At 35.9% G+C, this 23,631-nt stretch overlaps 1 protein-coding gene and 1 long non-coding RNA gene across 4 annotated transcripts in view; one reads left to right on the forward strand and one right to left on the reverse strand.

The window, feature by feature from the left end:
* LOC109067950 (protein tweety homolog 2-like) overlaps nt 1-16,336 on the reverse strand; it is a 31,171-nt gene extending 14,835 nt beyond the window's left edge. The window contains exons 1-4 of one of the 3 annotated variants that reach the window (XM_042719549.1): nt 15,662-16,336; nt 12,368-12,540; nt 3,584-3,695; nt 19-161 (exon numbers count right to left, since the gene is read on the reverse strand). In XM_042719549.1, the coding sequence (XP_042575483.1) occupies nt 19-161; nt 3,584-3,695; nt 12,368-12,540; nt 15,662-15,790 (557 nt within the window). In that variant the 5' untranslated portion in view covers nt 15,791-16,336. Of the gene's footprint in view, nt 1-18; nt 240-3,583; nt 3,696-6,058; nt 6,122-12,367; nt 12,541-15,661 lie in introns of those variants that run through there. The other 2 variants (XM_019084825.2, XM_019084826.2) reach the window with 2 other exon arrangements.
* Nucleotides 16,337-16,759: 423 nt separating this feature from the next.
* LOC122135423 lies at nt 16,760-22,503 on the forward strand. Its single transcript, XR_006153510.1, has 3 exons — nt 16,760-16,806; nt 21,617-21,762; nt 22,357-22,503. It is a non-coding gene; the product is annotated as an uncharacterized LOC122135423 (long non-coding RNA).
* The last annotated feature ends 1,128 nt before the right edge of the window (nt 22,504-23,631 follow it).

A 23,631-nucleotide genomic window follows, 5' to 3' on the forward strand; every position in this document is an offset into this window, starting at 1 on the left:
CAGCCCAAGGCAGCTTACCTGTAGTACTCTATGAATGAAGTTTTATGCGCGATGGCTGCCAAAACCACTTGCACCTTCCTTGTGTCTGGCATGGCTGTCAGCTGCTGGATAATGTTGTTGGCCATCTGCTGCATGAAGCGCAAGGTTTGGGTGTAGTCTCCCTGTGGAGAAAATATCTCATCCAACCGCTCCAGGTGTTCTTTCAGCCCAACCTGCATACTACCCAATGAGTTTCCCACCTGAGACGGGAGACAAGAAAAATGTCGCTCACCAATACAAGGCTAATAGTGGTTATCGGGCCCACTGGCGCAGAAACGAATGGCTGTTTCTAATTAATTCTCTATGGGAGCAGAAGGCATGCACAGTGGATCATGGGATTGCCCGAGGAGTAAAGTAAGTGACAAGAGTGACAGAAAGCGGAGAAAATCTTTAAGCAAAAAAATGCAAGCCCGTTGATTTCCTTAATTAGTATAGATATTTGGGGGTCCAAACAATATTGGACCCAATTGACTTTCATTGTGTAGCCAGTAAACAACAACATAGATATCTTCATTATGTTTTTACTTATTAAAGGACAAGAAATGGACAGCTTCTTTAGTCCCCAATCACTGTTTTTTGACAGATTCACTGAGGCTGGTGGAGAATCAATAATGCTCTCAGGAGGATTTCGTCAGGTCACCACTGAAATATTACTGCTATCCACCTGCCACTGTGTAGAGTTATTACCATTAAATATTCTGTGCTTATTTCTTTAAAACACTAGAGCCGGCTTGAGACGATGTCAGAGATCTATTCATGTATCGACCTGTCTGTAAGGTCTGTAATAACCGAATGCTAAACAACCCTGAAAGGTTCAATTGTGGAAAAAAAGCTTTTGACAGCAATAATAGTTTTTGTGTACAACCTTTATATGAGAATGCTGTGACTTTAATTAGCTACCAATTTTATATCTTATCCAGCCAGAGTAAGCTACACTAGACTGGATTAATGGTACATAATCTGTATCTGATTCTGTTTTTAAATTGGTTATGAGACATCAAATCATTTATATAATTCATCCGCACAGTATATCAGTTGATATTTGCTTGAATCTGGCCATCTGACCTCTTTTTTCCCTCTTTTTAAAGGCCATCATGCAGCTTTTCTGGTAAACCTCTCTCATTCTTGGCAATAATTGCTCGTTCTGCTTTCATTACAGTGAATTGCAATATGTGGCTCTTTAGAATAATAGCTATATAACTCATAATTTCGAGATGGTGGAAGCATAATTAAGATTCATAAAGATTAAGATTTAAAAGGACTAACATTTATACATTAGATTCACTTCCCTTGTGGAAGGAAAGGATATACTGCATGAAATAGGGTTAGAAGCATGCAAAATGCCAATCACTACACCCATTTACTCACTGTTGCAACAGCTATTTTTATGGCACACAACTACAGGCAGGAAGCGTTTATAAAACCTGGCAGTTTGAAAACTTCCAATAACTTCAACGTTCATGAATTTAGTTGTGCAATCAAGCTTGGCTTTCAGACACGGTCCTCTTTGCCTTTCAATTTTAAAGAAAAAACTTTCACTAAAGCTGAAATTGGATTTATGCAGTTGTAGTGAAGCCAATGGCTGTTTGTTGTTCTCACATTCTGAGTGTTGTTTTAGCTACAGCAAACAGTGAAAAAGTCTGTTCTAGACAGCTTATTTAGATACGATTGCTCAACCGTGAAGCAATGCATTATGGGCCAGTGAGCCAAACATACACTGGCAGAGAATGAGAGTGACAGCAGAAAGCTCTCGGAGGCAGTGTATTAGAAGAACAGAGGTTGTCACCACATGCCAGCAGGTAATGAACATCAGGGCTGTATGAGGAGAAGTGTTCCGCCAGCCAGCCAAATACTCAACCTGCCATATGTTGAATTACACAGCCCTCAAATTCAAGACATACCGCTGGAAACACTGTTTGTGGGTTGTTTTAAATATAACAGTGCTCAGTGCATAGATGGAAAGGAAAGATCTTGTAAGACTGCATTTAATCCACAACGAATGTGATTAGGAGAAAAAAAATTCCTTTGAAACATTTAGTCAATATTTAATCATTTTCATGTATACGTAACAATACAACAATACACTGTAGAGTAATCAGTGTATCTGTAGAGCTTTTAAAATCAAACATACAATTATTAATTAGGGTTCAATGCTCACAGTAACATCCTTACCCATAAAAATGATATTTTAAACTATTTTGCAGTTCAAATAATACAAATTTGAACAAAAATACATTTTATAAAAAATTATAAACCTAACATTTCAGCCACGAGTCAAAATTATGATTATGATATATGATTATACACATTTCTAAACACCTTATTATTCTAATTGTTTACATTTTTTGAAAGCACCATTTTTACTTTGAAACATGCTCATATTTATTTAATTAAATCAGTCTTTTGAGGTTTAACCATCACATTACGCCATATCGTGAACTCTTGAAATGATAAGTAAGACTTTTCTTAAACTACAGTATTTATTTAAGACTTTTTAATCACCTTAAATTTGAAAGGAATAAATAAATAAATAAATTACTTTTTAAGGACCCGATGGGACCCTGGCAAAAAAATTTACCTATCAATTTTTATCAATACATGCAAAGTTCCATGCAGAGGCTTCCATGAACATGTCTGAGTGATGATGCAAACAAATTGTTAAATGACAGAATTTGAATTAGATTAATTAAAAGCTTACTGTTGTGAAACTACACAGTTGTGAAACTAATCTAACTGGTATGCTCTCCAGAATACATAATGACCAAATAAAAAGTGCATTAAAATCATGGTGATACTTACAAATTTAACTGTAAATATATGGTAAACAACACATGGCCCAGCACTACTGCATATCACATTATGAGTAAGTACACTGTTTTGAACAGTACCTACAACCTCTCTTTTTTTATTTACTTGTCAGAAAACTTTGGGTTTCCTGTATTTAATAAAATAAATATATATCAATTCAGAAATGGTCTGCTGATAGTCGCTCAGTGGTGGGTGTCCTACCCACACACATTCTGAAATCCTCAATCATTCTGTGATCAGCAGGACTCTTACAAACTTTTCCAGCAGACCAGTGAATGTGGATGCACAAGTGGATATGATGATAGATTATTAATCCCATTTAATGCAGATGAACAGATAATCCCAGTCTTGTATCTGTTGTTACTGTTTTCACTTGCCAGCTGGATGTGTTTGCATCTGGAAAGGTTTCTAGAGTCTATCTACAACTTAAACTAAGTTAAAGAGGGGACAGGCACAATAACTACAGCTTTCAACTCACAGAGATGAAGCCTGCAGCAGTGCTGCACTCCTGCATCTATGGGTTTCTGTGTGTGTGTTTGTGTGTGTCACTCATCACATGATACACTCATACTCTAGCAGCAGTGAAAAGCCCCTGAGGCACCTGGCTCTTAGATTTTCAGCATGCAGCATGTAACAGGCAAAATTCAGATTTCATTTTAATCACAGTGTTCCTCAGGCTATTCTAATGCAATGAGGCAACATGATGAGCGACAGGTGAAGGAAGTGAAACTCTTACCAGACTGCCAATGCCACCCAGTGTGTGATTGGCATTATAAATGGAGTAAGTCAACTGGTAAACTCCATCGTTAGTTTCGCTGTTTCCATAGAAACCCACGCACACCGCTGAACTGTGAAAAAAAAACAAATCAAGCCAGAACAATGGTTTGTGTTACAAATACAGTTTCATATCAATAAAATTCTCTCATGTTGCTTCAAACTGCTTATTGAAGGTTTGAAATTTTTAAAGGTGAAGTGTGTATTTTTTTCTTTCTTTTTTTGGACAACTTTAAAGGGGTCATGAGGAATCAAATCGTCTTTGATCTTATGAGATAAATGACTTTGTTGCAGCTTCATCAAATCATCCTCCTCAGTTCAAAAAAGGCCATTTAATTGAACTAAACTACAAAAACATCTTGTTCTGAATGTACAAAACCTACTAGCATCACACAGAAAACATTAACACGTCAGTGATGCTTGGCCCACTTGTTGAACACACCAGAAAAATTAACAATAAGAGTAAAACGTGGGGAAATCTCATGGATTGATTTAAGATTTAAAGGTGTGGAAATATTTGTATATTTCATGACCATTAAGCAGAGTTATCCCCAAATTCTCATTCCCGTTAGTCTCAATAGTGTTTCTGCAATTATTAATATAAATCCCTCAATTTTATAGCAAAAAATATACAGTATTATAATATTTTTAAATAATAAAATAGACAAATGTGTGTCTGTTTTACATTACAGGAATGCAACCAGCATTATTTATTTATTTATTTATTTAGCGTTATGATAATTTCCTTTTCTTAATGAAAAACATACACTAAGATTTTTGAAAGAAGTTTCTGACCAAAGACTGTGCATGTTTATTTTATCAAAAAATACAGTAAAACAGCATTATTGTGGAATATTATTATAATGTTATTTTATTTTAAATTTAAATATAGTTTAAAATGTAATATATTCCTGTTTTGGCAATGCTGCATTTTCAGCATCATTACTGCAGTCTTCAGTGTCACATGATCCTTCAGAAATCATTCTGATATGCTGATTTGCTGTAACATTTCTTATTGTATTGTTATCCATGTTAACAACAGGTGTGCTGATTAATATTTTTGTGAAAACCATGAAAAAAAAATAATTCAGGATTCATCGATAAACAAAGTGAAAAAAAAAATGCATTTATTTAAAAAAAATAGAATCTTTCGTAACATTGCAAATGTATTTACTGTCACTTTTGATAATTTTAATGCACCCTTGCTAAACAAAAAATTATAATACATATACATATATATATATATATATATATATATATATATATATATATATATATATATATATATATATATATAATATATATATATATATATATATATATATATATATATATATATATACACTGACCCCAATCTATAGATAAATACTAATACAGTGGACACCATTGACAATTTTTGTGAAATTCACTGAAAGTAGTCTTAATACTATATGTATTGAAATGTCCTTTTTCACAAATCACAGTTCTCATTTTGGCATGAAACAAAGAGTAAAGCCGTCTAAACACACCTGACTCCAGCTGCTACAGCAATAAACAGGAAAAGCGTGCTCACCAGTACCAGTCTGATTATAAAATTCATCATTTTGACTCAATTGGTCTCAAGGTAGCTTCTAATGTGAAATCTGGGTAAATATTTCAAAACAGCCTCCAGATTTGTAGTCTACCCAATTACACTGCTGTCATAACAGCCCAGCAACCAGTCTGCTTCCTCTCTTCTCCAGACAGCATCAGATCAGCTTCATTAAACAACCTCATCAGAACCATGTGTGCAGACCGTCAAGCATTTGGGCCTCTCAGTCCATCTCAGACAGCAAGGGATCGAGCCCACCTTCCCCCACTCCTTATGTTAGAAGCACTATGTGAGACACAGCCCAGGCGTGACATTTCCCCTGCTTTTGGAAAACCTCTTCTTTTATTAGGGATGTGTTTGATATATGAATGTATTGACTATACAGTAGCATCACATTCTACTTAATTTGAATACAAGAACAGCGTTTAAAACAGAATGGAAAAGTGCAAGGTTACTGAAAATAATGAACAGAATATAACATACAGACAACAAGTAGTTTTAATCTGGCTCATGGACAAACATAACCAGGGCTGTCTGATAATAAGAGATACATTCCTCGAATCAGAACTTCACACCTGTGCAAGACAAATATCTGCCACGTTTTACTTATTTTTTCTCAACCTGGCAACCACATGCATGACTTGTATATGTTATTTTCTTTGATGGCTTCAGCAGAAAGGCTATTCTTCAGACAAAAGCAAAAACAGACTGAATATATAATATGATAAAGCCATCTATCTATCTGTCCATCTGATTATCCATCCGTACATATATTCATATATCCATCCGTCTATACATCAATATATCCATCCATATATCCATCTATCATCCATACATCCAGAGCACATCAGAAATGTGTATCATTACCTTAGTAACCAGCTCTAGCAATGATATAGGACACAGCCAAAATGCACAGAAAGGACTTCAACCACACAAGGCACATAACCTTGAAACTGTTTCTCAACTTTCCTTTTCTAGTTAATTATTAAAATAAATAAATAAACACGCTTAAAGAGGAGGATTAGAAAAACTCAAGGCCAGTTTAAACACTTACAAAACTCAGGGATGTCAAAGTCATTATTGGATGAGGGCTAAATTAACAAAACAGCAGGCGATTTATTTATTTATTTTTCTTCTTTTTTTCCCTTTTTTATTTCTTGGCAGAGTAAACACAAGCTCCTGAAAAATTAACTTGAATCATTAACTAGACCTAGAATGACTCTGCTGCCTTTTTTTTTTTTTTTGCTCACGTTCTTTGCTTATTTTAAGGAAAGATTTGAATGTCTATTCCTGCACTAATTTGGCATTCATGTGATTTATTTCTCTTGTATCTTTCCCTTGTACCTGCCCATGTCATTAGTGCCATTACTAAGTGACTCAAACTTAAAAGTGGGACAAAACAAACTGGGTCTCTTTAGGATACTGCTAGCCATAGATCTGGTTTCAGCTGAAATCCATGAATTTGAATGTTGTACAACTAAAATAAAGGCTCTACAACATGAAGTAATGTACAACATCCAACACAACAAGTGAAAGAATTGTTCTGTCTGGCTCCATTCAAAACATATAAACACATGATACCCACAGGCATAAATATTTTTAGTATATCTAACTTTTTTTTTATTTATTTTTTTTTTGGTCAAAGCATCTCATGTGCCAGACTGGACTCCCCTTTGACATCCCTTTTCTAACCAGCATCTACTTGCACACCCACTCACTGCACTATCTGTTGTCAGAAGTCACACAGTTCTGAACAAAAACAGTCTAAAAATGCTTTCAATGCAAATATAAGAAACCCACTGAAGGACAGTAGGGTGTGAGCAGATGGCATAAATTGTCCTGCAATAATAACTCCTCAACAGGATGTGTGTGTGTTGGTGTGGGGGCAGGTGGTATGAGTGAGAATTCGGTCTCTGATTTCCCCTAAGCATGATAGATTCCAGGCTTTTACCTTATATCATTACTAGAACTCCCTCAGGCCAGCAGCATTACTGTTCCCATTAGCTGGTGAGTGTGAGCCCAGCTCTCATACTCTGCATCCAGCACGCATTTCACTTACGACCTGCACCTACCCATTAATTAAAGCGCCAAAAGCAAGTAAGGTGTAAATTTGAAGGTAATGATTTGGCACAGTGTCTGTGAGATGAGAAAATTAGACAGGTCTCTAAACCTGAAAAAGTGAGATTTAGGCTAAATAGTTTTTAAAGACCCCTTCAGGGTAGATCATACGAACGCTACATGTGGTGTTTTTAACATGTTCATATTAATCAATCCAGCATGTAGATGCCATTAGCGAATAAAACACATTTACACCTTTTTACATTGACAGCTGGTTTTGCTACTGTAGCTTCCAGATTTTAATCTGGTATGACTGCATGTGAAAAACTGCTTGACAGCTTATTAAAATTCAGAAAAGAAAAAAAACCTTTAAAATCTACCAAATATTTAAAAACATCAGATAATTTGATAATAATTATTATTATTGTGATGTTTTTATCAGCTGTTTGTACTCTCATTCTGACGGCACCCATTCACTGCAAAGGGATCCATTGGTGAGCAAGTGATGTGATGCTAAATTTCTACAAATCTTTTCTGATGACGAAATTTTTTTTTACAAACTTTTCCTTTAATGGTCACACCAACTGACATTTTTAGAGCAATAAATAACAGCTTTTGTTTGAAATGTTATAAAAGTTTTTCAAAACCATATGAAACCACAATGAATACAAACAGTATATTTCTAAGAAGTTGGCACGTGAGATTTTAAAATATTAATCCTTTTCTTTATCATGGACATTCGTATCTGTCATTTATAGATAAGTGTGGACAACATGGTCACAAGTCACTGTATGGAAAGATGTGCAATACAGATTTTCGAAATAATCTCTCTTTGTCTTCCACAGATGAAAAAAAAATAACAGTAAGGATTGATATCACTGCTAGAGACCGGAGATCCTTCTCTAAGCCGCTGGATGTTTCAGTAAACACTTAAGTGCTCCCACTGAGCAATGACAGAGCGATGCAGGATAAAAGTGTCCTTTAAACGCCTAATATGCTGAAATGTGCAAATGACAGCCATACTATCTCTCTAAGCTGCACCGTCAGATGCTGTTCTGAAGCTGGATATGAATTACAGAGATAGTTCCTGCTGAAACGACCCGCTGTGGCTGAATCTTCACCCGTCAGCCATCTCTGCAGGGGTTTAATGGGGTCAGCGCTGTCTTTAGAGCTCAGAGCACAGCTAACTAAAAAGAACACTCATTTATGATTAGCAAAAATTGAGATAAACTAGAAAACTGTGGAGAATGGGGTTTAAAAGGTTAATGTTATTCTGTAAATGAGAGAACTGACTTCCAATGTACACGGATGTAGGTAGAAAACACCAGTGTCAAAATTTTGTAAGAAACTGAACCACTCTGACTGGATGAAAACTATTCTGGTGGTGTTTAAAACATAAATGAGATAAAAAGCCACATTATTGAGTTACAGTCTTGTTATAAGAGCATTTTTGCTTAAGAACATGTGCTGTGGTGCATCACCTCTGTTTTTTTAATGATTTATTTTATCATCCAAAAATATAAAATTCATCTTCTGAAGCCATTCAATAAATTTGGTTTGATGAATGGACAAAATTTCAGGTTATCCACATGCTATTTATATGAAATTGAGAGAGAAAGATATTTGAAATGTCGTGTTGAGTACACTTTTCATGTGAACCAATGGTATTTTGGCATCTTTGACATCAAACGTGGTGCAACTGGATTCAAATTCATATATTAAATTTCAACGCTTCAGAAGACGTGGAATAAAGTGCACCAGTCACATTGGCTGTTTTTTTTTTTTTTTTTGAGACATTTACAACTCTTTGTATTCCACTACACTACTTCTCCTTTTTTTTTTCTATGTAAACACTATAGACAGACATCTTTGACCGCTGTGCTCAAATCATGTCTTTTGCAGCATATCACGAATGACACAACGGTCTAAAATCATGGCACTTAAGTTTAAAGTAGTTCAACTTTTAAAAAAAGTGTGTCTCTAGGCCTTGCATTTTTTCCCCTTATTTCACTGCCCAGGTCTCTCAATTTTCAAAGCAAAAACACATTCTGTGTGAAGGCCCTCTACAGAATTTTTTTTTTTTTCGGTTTTGTATTGACACAATTCCATTCTGAGTCAAAAGGCCTGTTTACACCTTGCAGTTTCTATCACTATTATTAATATCACCTATCCAATCGTGACAATACCCGGGGCATCTGGTTGTTGAAACCACCACAATATGTAAATGTTACTCCTCCCAAAATGTTAAAATAATAAACGTGTGAGAGCGTGTTATAGGCTATACTGTATGACATATCATAGTCAGCGCTAATGCAACACGCATTACCACATGAGTAATTGAGTCTCTTCAGCAATCCGACAAGCAAACTGTTGCAAATGAAACTGAAAGTAAGATGCAGACGCTCAACACACAATCACCTTCATTAAAAGTAGTGAGACTAACTTATCTGCTCAGTGCTGATGCCGCTCTCTCTCCTGTTGCAGTTTTTGAACTTGAAATTAGCTGATGATGAATTAAATATAGCACATATCTGCTGCTTTCGGTGATGTGAGCTCCGTTCAATTTGAACACACAGTGCAGGTATTGATGATCAGATTTATATCCATTTTGCAGAGTCACATTTATGTGGCCAAGTGTAAATAGTACGGTTTAAACAAATCAGATAGATATCCGATTACTAAAACACATTAAAAGTGACCCGATGTAAACAGGCCCAAAGATTCCTTTATGTATGTATGTGGTCACAAAGATTGGTGTCAGGTGTACTGAGCCTGCAACTTGATTCTATTTCTAAACTCTTATTCAGACCCTTTTTATATTCCATAAGAAGGATAATAGCAAATTAGGGGCCAAACATAAAGAAAAAAGAAAAAAAAAGTATTCATTCATCTGTATTCATCTAAATATTTTAAACTTAAAACAGAATATTTTAAATAATATGATCAGTATACAGTGTTTACTTATAATCAATGAAGTGAACAGAAGAGAAAGAATATAGATCTTAAAATTCAGTTCTGTCAACATTTAGGAGAACTCTGATTTGGGTGTTATATAAGTCTTTATGAGAGCCAATAACTTACAATAGAGTGTGTTAGGCTGCACATACACAAGTAAAGGGTTAAGCAGGATTTTAACAGCATTCAGCAGCAGCACACACCATGACAACTAGCCCTGTGTGCAGATCTGGAATTTTAACTCAATCAGGGCTCCAACTTTCATGACTGTCACAAGTTTAAGCTGAACCCTCTGCCAATTCAATTTAGCACATTAGCAAAAACATTTGTTCTCTTTTATTGACATAATGAAAAGCAAACAGTGTTAGCAGTGCGCTAACTCTCAATGCTCAGGAGGTCTGAAATCAATTTAGAGGTTCTCCTGGGGGTATGAACTGGGCTTCAGGTCAGGTAATGATATTATTCACACACACACACACACACACACACACACACACACACACACACACACACACACACACACACACACACACACACACAGTCCTGACTACCAGAGATGGACCCTCAACATGGTCCATATCTCACTGTAATCATGATCCACCAACAGACTTTGTGCATAAGAGATCCTCACGTGTTTTCACACGTGTTCATTCACTGGACATAATGAATCATGTGACAGGTGTGTGCTGGTTAGCAGGGAATACATTTACGCAACATCCAGCTCGATAAGAGCAGAGTTGAAGGAGGATTAATTCTCACAAAATTATAATTGAGTTTCCTACTTATTTCCTGCCAATCTGAGCTGAAAGCAGCAGTTCACGCTCTGATTTGCTCCACCGCTTGGGAGATCAAGGAACTATGCAAGGTCACGGTATGTGGCTTAAATATTAAAAATATCTGTTCCACAGCTCAAATCTTACCCATGAACCCATCGCATAACAAATCCAATCCAAACGCAAAAACACTGACATCCTAAATGAAATGTCACAGGTTAAAGAAAAGTTTTCATTTTAACTCTAAATGCCCTCTGAACCTTTCCTACTCAGTGGCTCTGAATGAAATGTGCACATGACTTGCATGACTCATCTTCCTTTTTCTCCCCTTTTCCCCTGCACTTTCTGTTTTGTTTTGTTTTGTTTTATCTTCATGTTGATTGCATCAAATGACTTGGGCTAAGTTTACACTGCAGTAAAATGTTCCCCAAATCAGATTATTTTTTTTTATATTTAACTCGGTTCTTTCTTCTTCTTCTTCTTTTTAATGACAGTGTGAACAGCACTAACCACATGGAATCTGATCTTTTCTGAATCTGACTCTAATTTGGGCCACTTTCATAAGTGGTCCTGGACGAAGACATCACAGTTCAATGATAAACTGACTTTAACTGAAAAAGTGAAAAAGTGTTTACTTTTGCCCTCTTGCATTATCGACACACTACTTTCCTGTTTAATACTGTAAAGCTGCTTTGAACCAATCTGTTTCGTATAAAGCGCTATATAAAAGTTGACTTAACTCCTGAATCCGATCTAGTTGAGTTTTTTTTTTTTGTTTCTTATTTGTGATAGTTCATTTCGGGATTCACTTTCACGTCACTCTAGATAGACATTACGAACAGAGAAATTTTACATACAGTACATACGGTAGTTCTTTGATCACCCAGTGAATATGAGAGTTGCAGATGTAGTCAGTGGACAGACAGAGAGGTGTTCAACTCATAAGTATCACGGTGACGGCTCCATACAAGCTACATTTACGGGGTTGTACCATAAACATTTAAAAACTTTACTCTCTTTCTTTATAAACATGTAAATGCTTAATTCAGTGGCCTCTATGTTTACGTCTGTATAACAGCATATAACAACAGTATAATTTATTCTTTTTATGGCAAAGCTGAATTTTCAGGGGCCATTGATGAATGGAAAGTTCAAAAGAACAACATTTATTTAACCCAGAAAGCATTAGCAGCATTTTAAGTGTCTTTAATGTCACTTTTGCTGAATTTAATGCATCCTTGCTGAATATAAGTATTCATTTTTATTGCATCTGCATCAGCATTTAGTGACATGCAAATGATGTATTCAAAACAAGACCTAAAAACTATAAATAAAATCAGTTCCTGTGTATCCTAGTCTAGTGGGTCCAAAACAAAGTAAATGTACTCACCATATGACCAAACCGGTGATAACAGCAGCCCATGTGACACAGCAGGTGTCTGGCCTTTTGACTTCCTCATCCTCTTCCCTATGACAGCAGCACAGGCAGGTCAGATACGCGGAGAGCACCATCAGGCTCAAGCCCAGACCCACCGCAGACACACAGGCCAGGAAGATCAGAGACTGCCAAACATGGAGCAGATGGTCAAATCAAAAACAGGAAGTAGACTGGTTCATCTGTCATCAGGGTTGCAATTCAAGAAAAAGTTTATTAACTGTCAGAGAATATATTGAATTAGTTTTGCCTTGTTTTAGACATAAACCTAACAAAACTTAATTTTAACTTAAATAAATGCTTTAAACAAAAAGCTTTAAAACAAGATAAAAATACAGATTTAGTTGCAAATGTTCTGATCTGCACTTGAATGTGGTACTGTACATAGTTTTTTTTTTTTTTTTTTTTGTATATTACTTGTGATGAGGAAAGACTTTATGTTTTCCTGAATGGTCTCTATGTAGAAATCTGAAAAACAGAGGTGTCCACATCTCTCAGAGATTATGTATCTTGATGATGTGCTTGTGTTCATGGCAGCTGTGGGTGGATAAATCGCATGATGGCTGTTATGAGGGCGAGTTTGGGCCCCCATTTGCATCGCCATGGTAACTCACATGGACTGAGGCGAAACAGAAACGTTCAGTCTTAGACTTGAACATCATGCGATCAAAGTAAAGCACAACAGCTCTGGAGTCTTGTGATCCAGGGATAACAGAAGGACAGCCGGATATTAGATGTATTATTAGTTTAAGAAAACACTGAAAAGGACTACCACTCATTTTTGTGCTAAACAAAAACCTCTCTGTGATTTTAAAATGTAAATTTTAGTCAAGGACTAAAAGTGTGGCTATGCCAGATTGCATAGAAATTCATAATAAATAATCAGAGCATGCTCTTGGGAAATTCAGAGCAAAATTACTCAAATCACTAAAGGGTGGTGTGTAATTATTTTTAATGCCATATAAGAAGTTGAGGATTTATAGTCAAAACCAAAGTGTAGAATTAGAATAGTTGTATAACAATAAGGGCAAAAAAATGAAGTGAAAAAGACCCCAAAACCAGGATATTGTACATGCAAAAACTTACTAATGTCGAATTTAATGATTATTGGTAATGAAAATCATATTAAGGTCATGACTCATGACTGTCAGTTACTTGTGAGCTAAATCTGCTGTAAAAGGCCAAGCTGTTTAAGTCAATTGTTTGAAATGCTTGAAAGTGGACATACCCACATTTGCATGTCGCTGTTTGTATAGGCTTCTTTAGGTAAAAAAATATAAATAATGTTAAAAAAATGTACGCTCATGCATCTTCCCAGCTTTTGTAAAAGTTTTACATGATATAAAGCTATTATGTCTGCATAGCTTTCCTCTTCAAAAATTTCCCCCATGTGATGCCTGTTTTTATATTGTGTTTTTATTTTTCAACCTATGCTTTGTTTTTCTTCGTTTTTAAATTCTGCATGGTATTATAAGGGCAAGCAAGAAATAAATATTTCATTTACATACACTTCCTTACAAAAAAGCACTGTGAAAGTACTATGGTATTATAGTGATGGCATCTGATTATATTCATCAATCAGGTACTTTAAAGAACCCATTGATGCTACTACTAACATACAAAACTACTAATTTTATTTACCATTTTGGTATTTCTAAACCAAATTTACACATATTTAACATATTTAAAAGACCAAAGACACCTGAAAGACTGAGAACTAGTGCTCTTAGAAATGTCAATATATATCACCAAAACTAAAAACACACATATTATTTGCACACTGGCATTTTCATTTGATGTGAATTTCAAATCTGTACAATTTCAACACATCTCTCGATATCACAGGCCCCTGAGATAGTACTGGAAATATGTTCAGAAGTTCAATTATTGCAATTGATTTCAAATAAGCACTAGCAAGGGAATTTAACTGAGACTAAGATTTAACAAGCAGTTTATTTTAGAGATGAAATAAACTTGTGTTGCCGCTCCATTGATTTCCTCAAGTAACCCAGAGAAATGTGACCTTGAACAATGCACGTAATATCCTTTTTGATAAAAACCCCAGCAGAAATATAGACTAAATCAATGAACATAATGTTCCTCTGTAGAAACAGTCTTTTTAATAAAAACCTGACCCACCAGACACATCTGTGTTTACCAGACACTGCACAGTTCAATGACATTTATCACACATTTTTAGATCAAAGTCCCAGGATGCTGAAGGTACAAAATATATTATTTCATAATTAAAGCGTGGTATTCTTGTCTTAAAGATAATGAATTTGGATTCTAGGAACAAATAAAAGTATGCATATAGAGTACAAGTCACAGAAGTCAGCTCCCGTTTAAGATAGTTCTTCTACACAATTGCCGAGTCCAGAGAAACCTGTCATCCAATTACAAAATTACTTTTCACACCCATTTTTTTTATCCTGCATGTTCCACTACTACACCTACAAGAAAATAATCAACTACAAAAATAAGGCAATTCCACTTAAAGGTTCAGCTACATCTTTTTCATTTATATCAAGTTGAGGCAGTATCACATTTTAAATGTTATAAATTTATGCAATTTATTAATTATAATATTTGCCAGTCAAACAAGGCATTGATATTTTTGTACGTTATTCTATTCATTATTTATTTATCTAATAAAATGTTTAATTTGGGTTTACTTCATGGTGAAATTTAAGCAGTTAATACATTTTCTTGACTTAAACAATGGCTTGATATTTTGCACTATATTTTATTTTTATTTATTTATTTATAGACTAATGAATTGCTTAACTCACCTGTTAACTTCATTCTGAAAAGTCTTAAACAGTTACTTTGGCCTGTTACACTGTGACAACTTGCCCCATGTAGTATGATACAATTCTCCAATTGTGGTCAAGCCAATCTGTGCACAATGAACTCAATTTTTCCCTCTCTTCAAGCCGTAACAGTGTAGATGTTCAGTGGCTTCTTTTTGTTGTTAAGTATTTGTCTATATAGAAACTGACTTTCAAAAATACACCTACATTGTAGGTTCTTCCCTTCATTAAAATAATACTTATAAAAAAATACTCTTGTCCTGAGAACACGGCTCAAACTTTAAGTTAAAATGTACCGTCATTATAGCTGACTAATCTATAAACGTGTGTCAGTTGTTTACCCAGCAGCTATATTAAAAAAAAATGATACCATTTACTTTTAGTTTTCCCTCGGTCTCCCCTCCATAAACTACAAACAAATCCAAACAACTCTCACCTGCTGATAGCTGGCGTCCTCTGGTTGAAAAGTTTTATCAACAGTCTGGAAATTAAAATTAAGATGCGGGAAATTGTGCAGCCAGTAGGTCCACCATGGTGCAATGTAGTCCTGGCGCGATAAGGCCATCCCGGACGAGAAACTCAAACACACCGCTGATTTCTGGAGACTGGAGCGCTCCGGTAATCCTCACAGTTTCCTCAAAAACACCAAACACAACAAAGATCCACCACCCGTGGTTGAGACACGATGACCAGACAGGGAAACACCGCGCGAAAGTATTTCCCCTTTCTTATTTGGCTTAAAAGGATGCATAACACTCGGGTTGAGCGTGAGTGCGTGCAGAGTAACCAGCTGTGGTCCCTCGGAGCGCCCTGACACTGACTGACTCCACGCGCCTTTCCTGCGGCTGCGCACCACGCGCGCGTCTACGGCACTGATCATCGCTCCAGACAAGTTGTAAACTCACTTTAGATCGATGTGTAAAAAGCACAGACAAGAGCAAAACGTGTGGATTCACAATTGGTAAAGGTGCTATAAAATGTGCTACTAAAAAGCTTTTTTTAAAAAGCATTTTTGTGCATTTCTGGTGCACATACTGTCAAATAAATTTCACACACAACATAAAGCAACGAGTGTGTCTGTATACACAGAAAAAGACTATAGTACTTCTGTGATCTTATTATTTAAAATATTAATGCGTAATTCAAAGAAAAGCATCTGAAATTTTTAGACTGAACATCTAAATTATGTGGTCATGTACAGGGGCGGACTGGCCATCGGGAGCACCGGGACATTTCCCGGTGGCCTGTTGGTCATTCTGGCCTGCCGGCTGCCGCTGTGCAGTCGATCAGGCTGACGTGCAATAGGCTGGGATGCAACTGCTAATTAATTGACGGATTTATGAATCTACGAATCAGGCGATCGCGGAGTGAAAACGACACCACCACATGACCCAACATCAGCGAAGCGCTGCCTAATTGGCTATATCCAGAGGCAGGCTTCATCTTAGAAAACCGTGCAAAAAACGGAGCGTAAAAGCAAAGGAGGAGCATAGCGGGAACGTATAAAAAAGAGAAAAGCCCTGGCCACAGACGCATTAAGTTGATGCAAAATCCCAGCCATGTTCACCAGTAAGGGAGCAGGTCTGTCAGCATTACATTTACATTATATTTACTAGGGGTGGGACGGTTCACTGAAAAAATCGAACTGTTCGGTTCTCCGCACACGGTTGGGCACGCGCTGGAAACGCTGTTCAACTTAAATCTGACAAAGCATCTGTAATATGGTTTACTATAAATAACACGTAAAACAAACAGGGTTCAGTTAATGTTTCTGTTGATGGATGAACATTCTGGCTTCCCAGACATTACAACAACAGCGATTAAAGAGATGAGAAAAAAAAACCCGTGGCCAAACCATTCACTCTTGTTCACTGGATCAGTGCATTATTTTAAAGTGACAGTCTTTATATTAATCGAACAGCAACAACAAAGAAATCACTCACTGCTCTTGATTGAAAAGCTTTTGTAACTTTAATAAAGATTTATCTTTAATTTGTAGTCCAAAATGCAATGCTGTTTTACATTTGATTACTTTATTTAATTTATGTACCTAAAAACTATGCTATACATACCTAAAAAACCTAGAATATTCTTAATAATATGATAAAATATATATTTTTTGAAAGTATCGTTTTTCCATAAACATAGCACATACAACGGTAGCGAAACAGTGACTCTAAAACTGTGAAAGAAACCTAACCGTGAAAAAGTTGAACTGTTCCACCCCTTATATTTACGTAATAATTTGGCAGACGGACGCTTTTATCTAAAGAGACTTACAATAGATACAAACTATTCTAAAAAAAATTACAAATATATATAATGATAGAAGTTTTAAAAGAGCATCTTAATGACAAACTAGCACACTGTTACATATGGGGACACAGTATTTTTTTAGTGCCAAATTTGACCAGAAATTTTGATTTTCCATTTCTAGCCTACAATATGTAGTCTATTCTACAATGTTTATTTATTTATTTTGAAGGTGACGAAGGAAGCAACAGTAGCACTAGTGCTCCAAGTGCTCCTGCAGTTTAACAAAAGGGGGTGGACAGTTCAGCTTTTGAGTCAGAGCAGGAACCTTACGGTAAAGTTTAAGCTATAAGCAAAACTAAACATGCTGGCTATACTCTTAGAACAATATGTGCTTTTATGATTTATAAGATCACCAGTAGTAGGACTGTGATCATGGGGACATACAATTGATGGCTGCACAATTAATATAGATTATTGAAAGTGCTTATTTCATATAGCAGAGAAACAAGATGTGCAGAGTGAGAGAGAGAGGGATTCAGGGAAAAGATGATATAGATGGTGGATTCCTAGTGAGTTTTTGAGGGTTTATTTATTTATCCATTCATATTATGTATGGTAGTCTACCTGTTACATTTACTAACAGGGTTAGCCTACAAGTTTAGCAGTCTGGTGGACACATGAATTGGGTGGTGGTGACTGCACCAACAGAGGTGGCCTGGGGTGGAGTCAAATTCCCGGCCTGATTTACTGTACCAGTCCGCCACTGGTCATGTAGTCACTAGTCAAACAGTGAGTGCCATTACCTCTTTCACTCATGTTCAATGTTGTCATCTGGTGGACAGAAAGAGCACTTCACTTTCAATTTGTCCTATTCCAGGGTTTTCAAACTTGGAACCAAGGACACTTTCATGTCCACAAACTGTGCTGGCATATTACATTTTTAATCGCGTTTGGATGCAAAGTACTACACTACCCACAATTCTGAAACAAAATCCACCAATCAGAGACGTTTCCATTACTGAAGAAACAGGAATTGTTTGAAACCAGTTTTTGTGTTTGAATATTTAACATATTTGTAATATACTGTATTTTTATACTTACAGATTATGACTCCTATAGTCATACTCTTTTAGTAGACAAAAACTCTATAAACAGTTTTAAAGTTAATTATCAAGGACATTTATACAGTGTGTGTCAATGTCAAGACTGTAAGTCTGTCCCTCACAGCATCGTTTTTTTTTTTTTTTTTTTTTTTTTTTATTAAATATGGTGTCTAAGGTCTTGATGGGATGAATAGCACATTGAACTATAAAAGAAGTCAAGTACACAGTCTTGTACCTTTGGCTTGGAAAGTCATAGAATGATAGAAAACATGTATGAAACAGGCCAATATTAATGAACTGAGGTTATTAAGCCAAAATATATACAATTTTAATCATGCATGTCGAACACACTTTTTAAAAAAAATAAAAATATTATTTTCTGCACACTCCATCCCCCGGTTTCACAGACAAGATTTAAGCTAGTCCCAGACTAAAATGCATGTTTGAGCTGTCTCAACTGAAAACATCTTGCTCTGACATATCTTTAAATGTGTGAGTGCCATTGTTCTGTGTCAAGATGCACACCTGTAATGTTTTCTTCTGAGGCATTTTTGTAAAAGTTGCTTAAATATCTTAATTTAACTAAGGCCTAGTCCTGGCTTAAGCTACGCCCCGTTTGTGAAACCGAGGCCATATATTATAGAATGCTGTGATACAGTAGATGTGGGTGGTATATTTTTTGTTGAGCCTGTGATCTTGTACCGAGAGGTGGCAGTAGCACATTACAAGTCAAAGAGAATAAAGATAAGAAAAGTAAAGATTGAATGACCATGAAAAGATCTCCCATACCTTAGTGAGCTGAGAAATTAACATTTTACTTCTTGTTAATTAAAGGACATGTGCATAAAATGACAGTCTGTTATTATATGTGCATGCTATGAATCATGACAGTGATATGGAATCTCAAAGCTGCTGTTTCTATAGGCTATGAGTTCAGTGACATGGACATTGTGAAGTATGTAAGAAATGTGTTATACAGTTATTTTTGATTACAGGTCTGATTGATTTTAATAGGCTATCAATTTCTTGTCTGACTGTGATGACCTTCCTTTATAACAATTAAATGACAAAGTATAGGCACCGGCTGTACTGACAAGCTTCAGAGCTGTAAATATGCTCTAAACATAACTAATTATTATGACCCATAACCTTTTCTACACAAAATTGAGTTTGTCAACACGTACACTATAGCAGTTTTGGGATTCAAACGAGCTTTCAAATCTCATTTGCGTCATTTTTCTTTCTATATTGCTCCCAGAATTGACATTATAAAATTATGACAATGTCCCAAGACACCACAGGATGAATTTGCATAATAAACATTTTCATAAAGGTTGTAGCTGACATCAGCACAATGATTCTGAGATGAATTCTCTCCCCATCACCTGCCGTTATTACACATTAATCCTCCAATTCCTGAGCCAGCTGTGATGGTTTGCTTTTGATGTTCAAAACAACGTATAGTGATATTAAGGAGTCTTTCCTCTTTGGTTATTGCTTCTTGGGATTTGGCATCCTAAATCCTTCTGTGGTGCAGAGAGTGACTAAGGCCTATACATATGAATGAAGATTTACGCATCAGGCTCAAAGAGTTTGCATTCAATCAGACGCTACTGCTCACTAGCTCTGAGGGCTGAACTGAGGAGTAATATCCCACATTCAGAGCAGGGAGATTTTACTTTCCCTCAGACTTTGTTTTATACTGATCTGCTTTCATCCACTGAGACATTTGTCTGTCTGAAAATCCTTGACTAACTCATCTGTGCCATCATGAGTCATGGGAAAGCTATATGTCTTTAATCATGGCTTTTTGTCTATATGTCTTTAATCATGACATTTTTTAGTACTTCTGCTAAAAATGTTTAATTGAGGAAAGTGTGTCATTACTAGACTCAGTCCTCAAAGAACGCTTTAGCAAACAACATAGCAACATGACAAAAATCCTTTTGACTTGCAACTGCATGGCAACTGCTCAAACACTTCTTCAGCATCCACATAGCAACTTGGAAAGAATGTCAAAAATCAATCTAGTGACCACCTTGCCATACACTCTTAGAAAAAAGGTAAGCTGTCAGAGGGGTGGTACCCTAAATTACAAAAGCTAAAAGGTAAATATTTTATATTATATATTTTAAATATTATTACATGTGAGTACCTTAACAGTACTTTAGAGAGTACTTTAAAAGTACATATTAGTAGGCAAACAAAAGTATCCAATTAGTCCATCATTCTATACAAAACAACAGTGGATTTAACATCAAAATAAACATCTAATGTTAAATTATATTTTTTAATGTAACCTTCTTCCTTTAGATATTTTGTAAGTTCAAGAATAAATTATACCATTTTAAATTACATATTAGAAAGATTTAAATCATTAATCTTTAATCTTTGTATTGTTCAACCGGTCAAGGTTGATATGGGATTTAGAAAGTAATTAATAATAAGTAATCCACTGCTTTTTAGAAAGAGCAATTAGTACAATAATCTAGTTACACTTTGGAAGATGTAATTAGTAGCTATAATTAATTACTTTTTTAAGAGTAATTCACCCAACACTAATGCACAGCCACCCAAAATACCTCAACAAACAGTATACATAGCAACACCTTCTGAACCTAGCATGCAAGTAACCACATAGCAACAGTCTACCCTGACATAACTTTAATTTTTGCCAAATCTTCTGGATGTTAGACGCTAAATTGCCACTTGGGGCCACTTGTGGTTTTTGAGAGCAAACGCTAACATTTATCTTAATGTATGATCAGGATTATTTTTAATCATTTTTCACAGTCGATCATCACTCAGCAATCTCTAGAAGCATAGCCGGAGAGTGAATAAACTCAGGGTAAAGCTAAAAGCAGCCAATGTTAATGTAATCTATTACGGTAACTATGCACATCATAAACCCGTCTTTTTAGGCAAGTACCAGATATGGGTGTCATAAAATATTTTGAATATGACTGAATTTGTATTTAACTTAATTACAGTATAAAAACATTGTAACCAACTAATAGCGCTTTCATTTCCAGGGTTTAATCTCGTCGGGTTCCTGATCACCATGTTGGGGGTTATTCTGCGAAAACAACAGGCTGGATGTACATTATATCTTACTTAACACACAAGACATATTCAACAGAGCAACGAATCGACGAGTCACCATGGAAATGGACAAAAGGTGCATCATGCTGCTTCTCTCTTTTTCCTTTGTTCAATGGCCATTTACATACTTGATGCATATCGCCGATGGTTGTGCATTAATTTTTCAAATATTCTTCATTTAATATTTTAATTACTGAGAATAGGAATTATATTGTTTGATGCTAATTATATACAAAATAAATATCACATGTATTTTTATTATAGAAATACTTTATACAAAATGCAGTTATATTGTGTATTTGATAACTATATTATAATCATAGCCTGCAATTTCAATTTTTCCTTTCTCTTCGGAGTGTTACAAGCTCTAAGGTCTAAAGTCTCAAATTCAAAGAGATATTCTTTATAAAAGTTAAGGGTCAACCACACCCCCCTAAAACGGCTCGTTCAAACACGCCCCCACATATCTATGTCACTATGTGGGAAGATTTGCATAACGCCGCCCAAATGTTCACACAAAGAAAGAAGGCTTACTTTTATTCTCTCTGTTGCTGCTGCTGCCATGTTGTGGAGTTGCTGTGTGTTTCATTGAAGTGAAACTTTGTTTGGCCTTCCAAAAGAGGACATGACTAAAAATCAGTGGTTAAGCTGTATTTCAACACTGTTCCAGAACAATTCAGATGTGTGCTGCACATTTTATGGAGGATGAGGACTGTTTCCTGAACCAGTAGCCTGCAATGCGTCTGTGGCACAACGGCTGTTTCTATAAAGTTGGACAGTTCAAACTTTGGACAGTCTGGGGCTTCTGACTCACAGCCTGTAGGTACGTTTTTTATATTTAAATAATTTGCCAATGATGATTCAAACGCGAGTTTTGAGCAGTAGAGTAGGCTTATTGTTTGTTGTTTCTCAGATCACAAATGCACACATGGTTTTATGTTTACGCAGCGTGACACGCAACGCGTATAAAGACAGTATAAGTCATTATAATCAGTAACGTTAATTATTTGCTGTTTGTATGAAGTTTGTGAGTTGTTTGTTTTGGGTTAGTTTTGTTTTGTCTCATCTAGTGATGTCCGGATAGCGAACAAATCTTTCTATTTAACCGGATCTTCTCAGTGAGCCAAATCGAACTGAATCGTTTGAAATGGTTTGCGTTTCCAGTATGCACTAATCCACAAATAACTTAAGTTATTCAGTTTATAAACGTGCCTTACACTCCCTCTGATGCGAAATAAACCAATATCCTGAGTTATTCAGTTACTCCTAACAGTACATTGACTGAACTGCTAAAAGAGAACCGATGATGGGATGTGCACGAGCAGAGCAGCTGGACTGAGTCTCGTGCTGCTGGCCTGGGAAATGGCACAGTATGTTAAGGGGCGTAACATTTCTGTCACACACTTGAGGCATTCAGCCAATCACAACGCACTGAATATCTGGCCAATCAGAGTACACCTCGCTTTTCGGACCGATGAGCTTTGTAAAAATCGATGTGTTTCAGAAGGCGGGGCATAGAGGAGAAACTATAATGTACATTATATGGAAAATAATGTGTTTTTTGAATCTTAAACCGCATAAACACATTGCATTATACCACATACACAAAATAATGTTCTTTTTAGCGGCATCATATGACCCCTTTAAATCGTTTTTCTTTTTAACAATGTTGTCATCTATATGCGAAATACACAAAGGACAAATTGTATATTGTTGTCATGTAAATGTTCCCTTCTAGAATGTAAAACCCTCTAAGCATTTCTTTGACCTTCTCCTGTTTTAAATGTATTCTTGCATTGGAAACTTTTTCTCTTCCTCAATTGATTTTTACCTATAATGTGTGTCACTAAACTATTGATGTTTTATTTTGTTCCCCTTTACCATTACAAGGATAATTCATTTGCTAAGTGGAACAAGGTGACTGAGTAGTCTAGTTTGTGCACTG

The sequence above is a fragment of the Cyprinus carpio genome, chromosome A3 (genome assembly GCF_018340385.1).
Source record: "Cyprinus carpio isolate SPL01 chromosome A3, ASM1834038v1, whole genome shotgun sequence".
Lineage (NCBI taxonomy): Eukaryota > Metazoa > Chordata > Actinopteri > Cypriniformes > Cyprinidae > Cyprinus > Cyprinus carpio.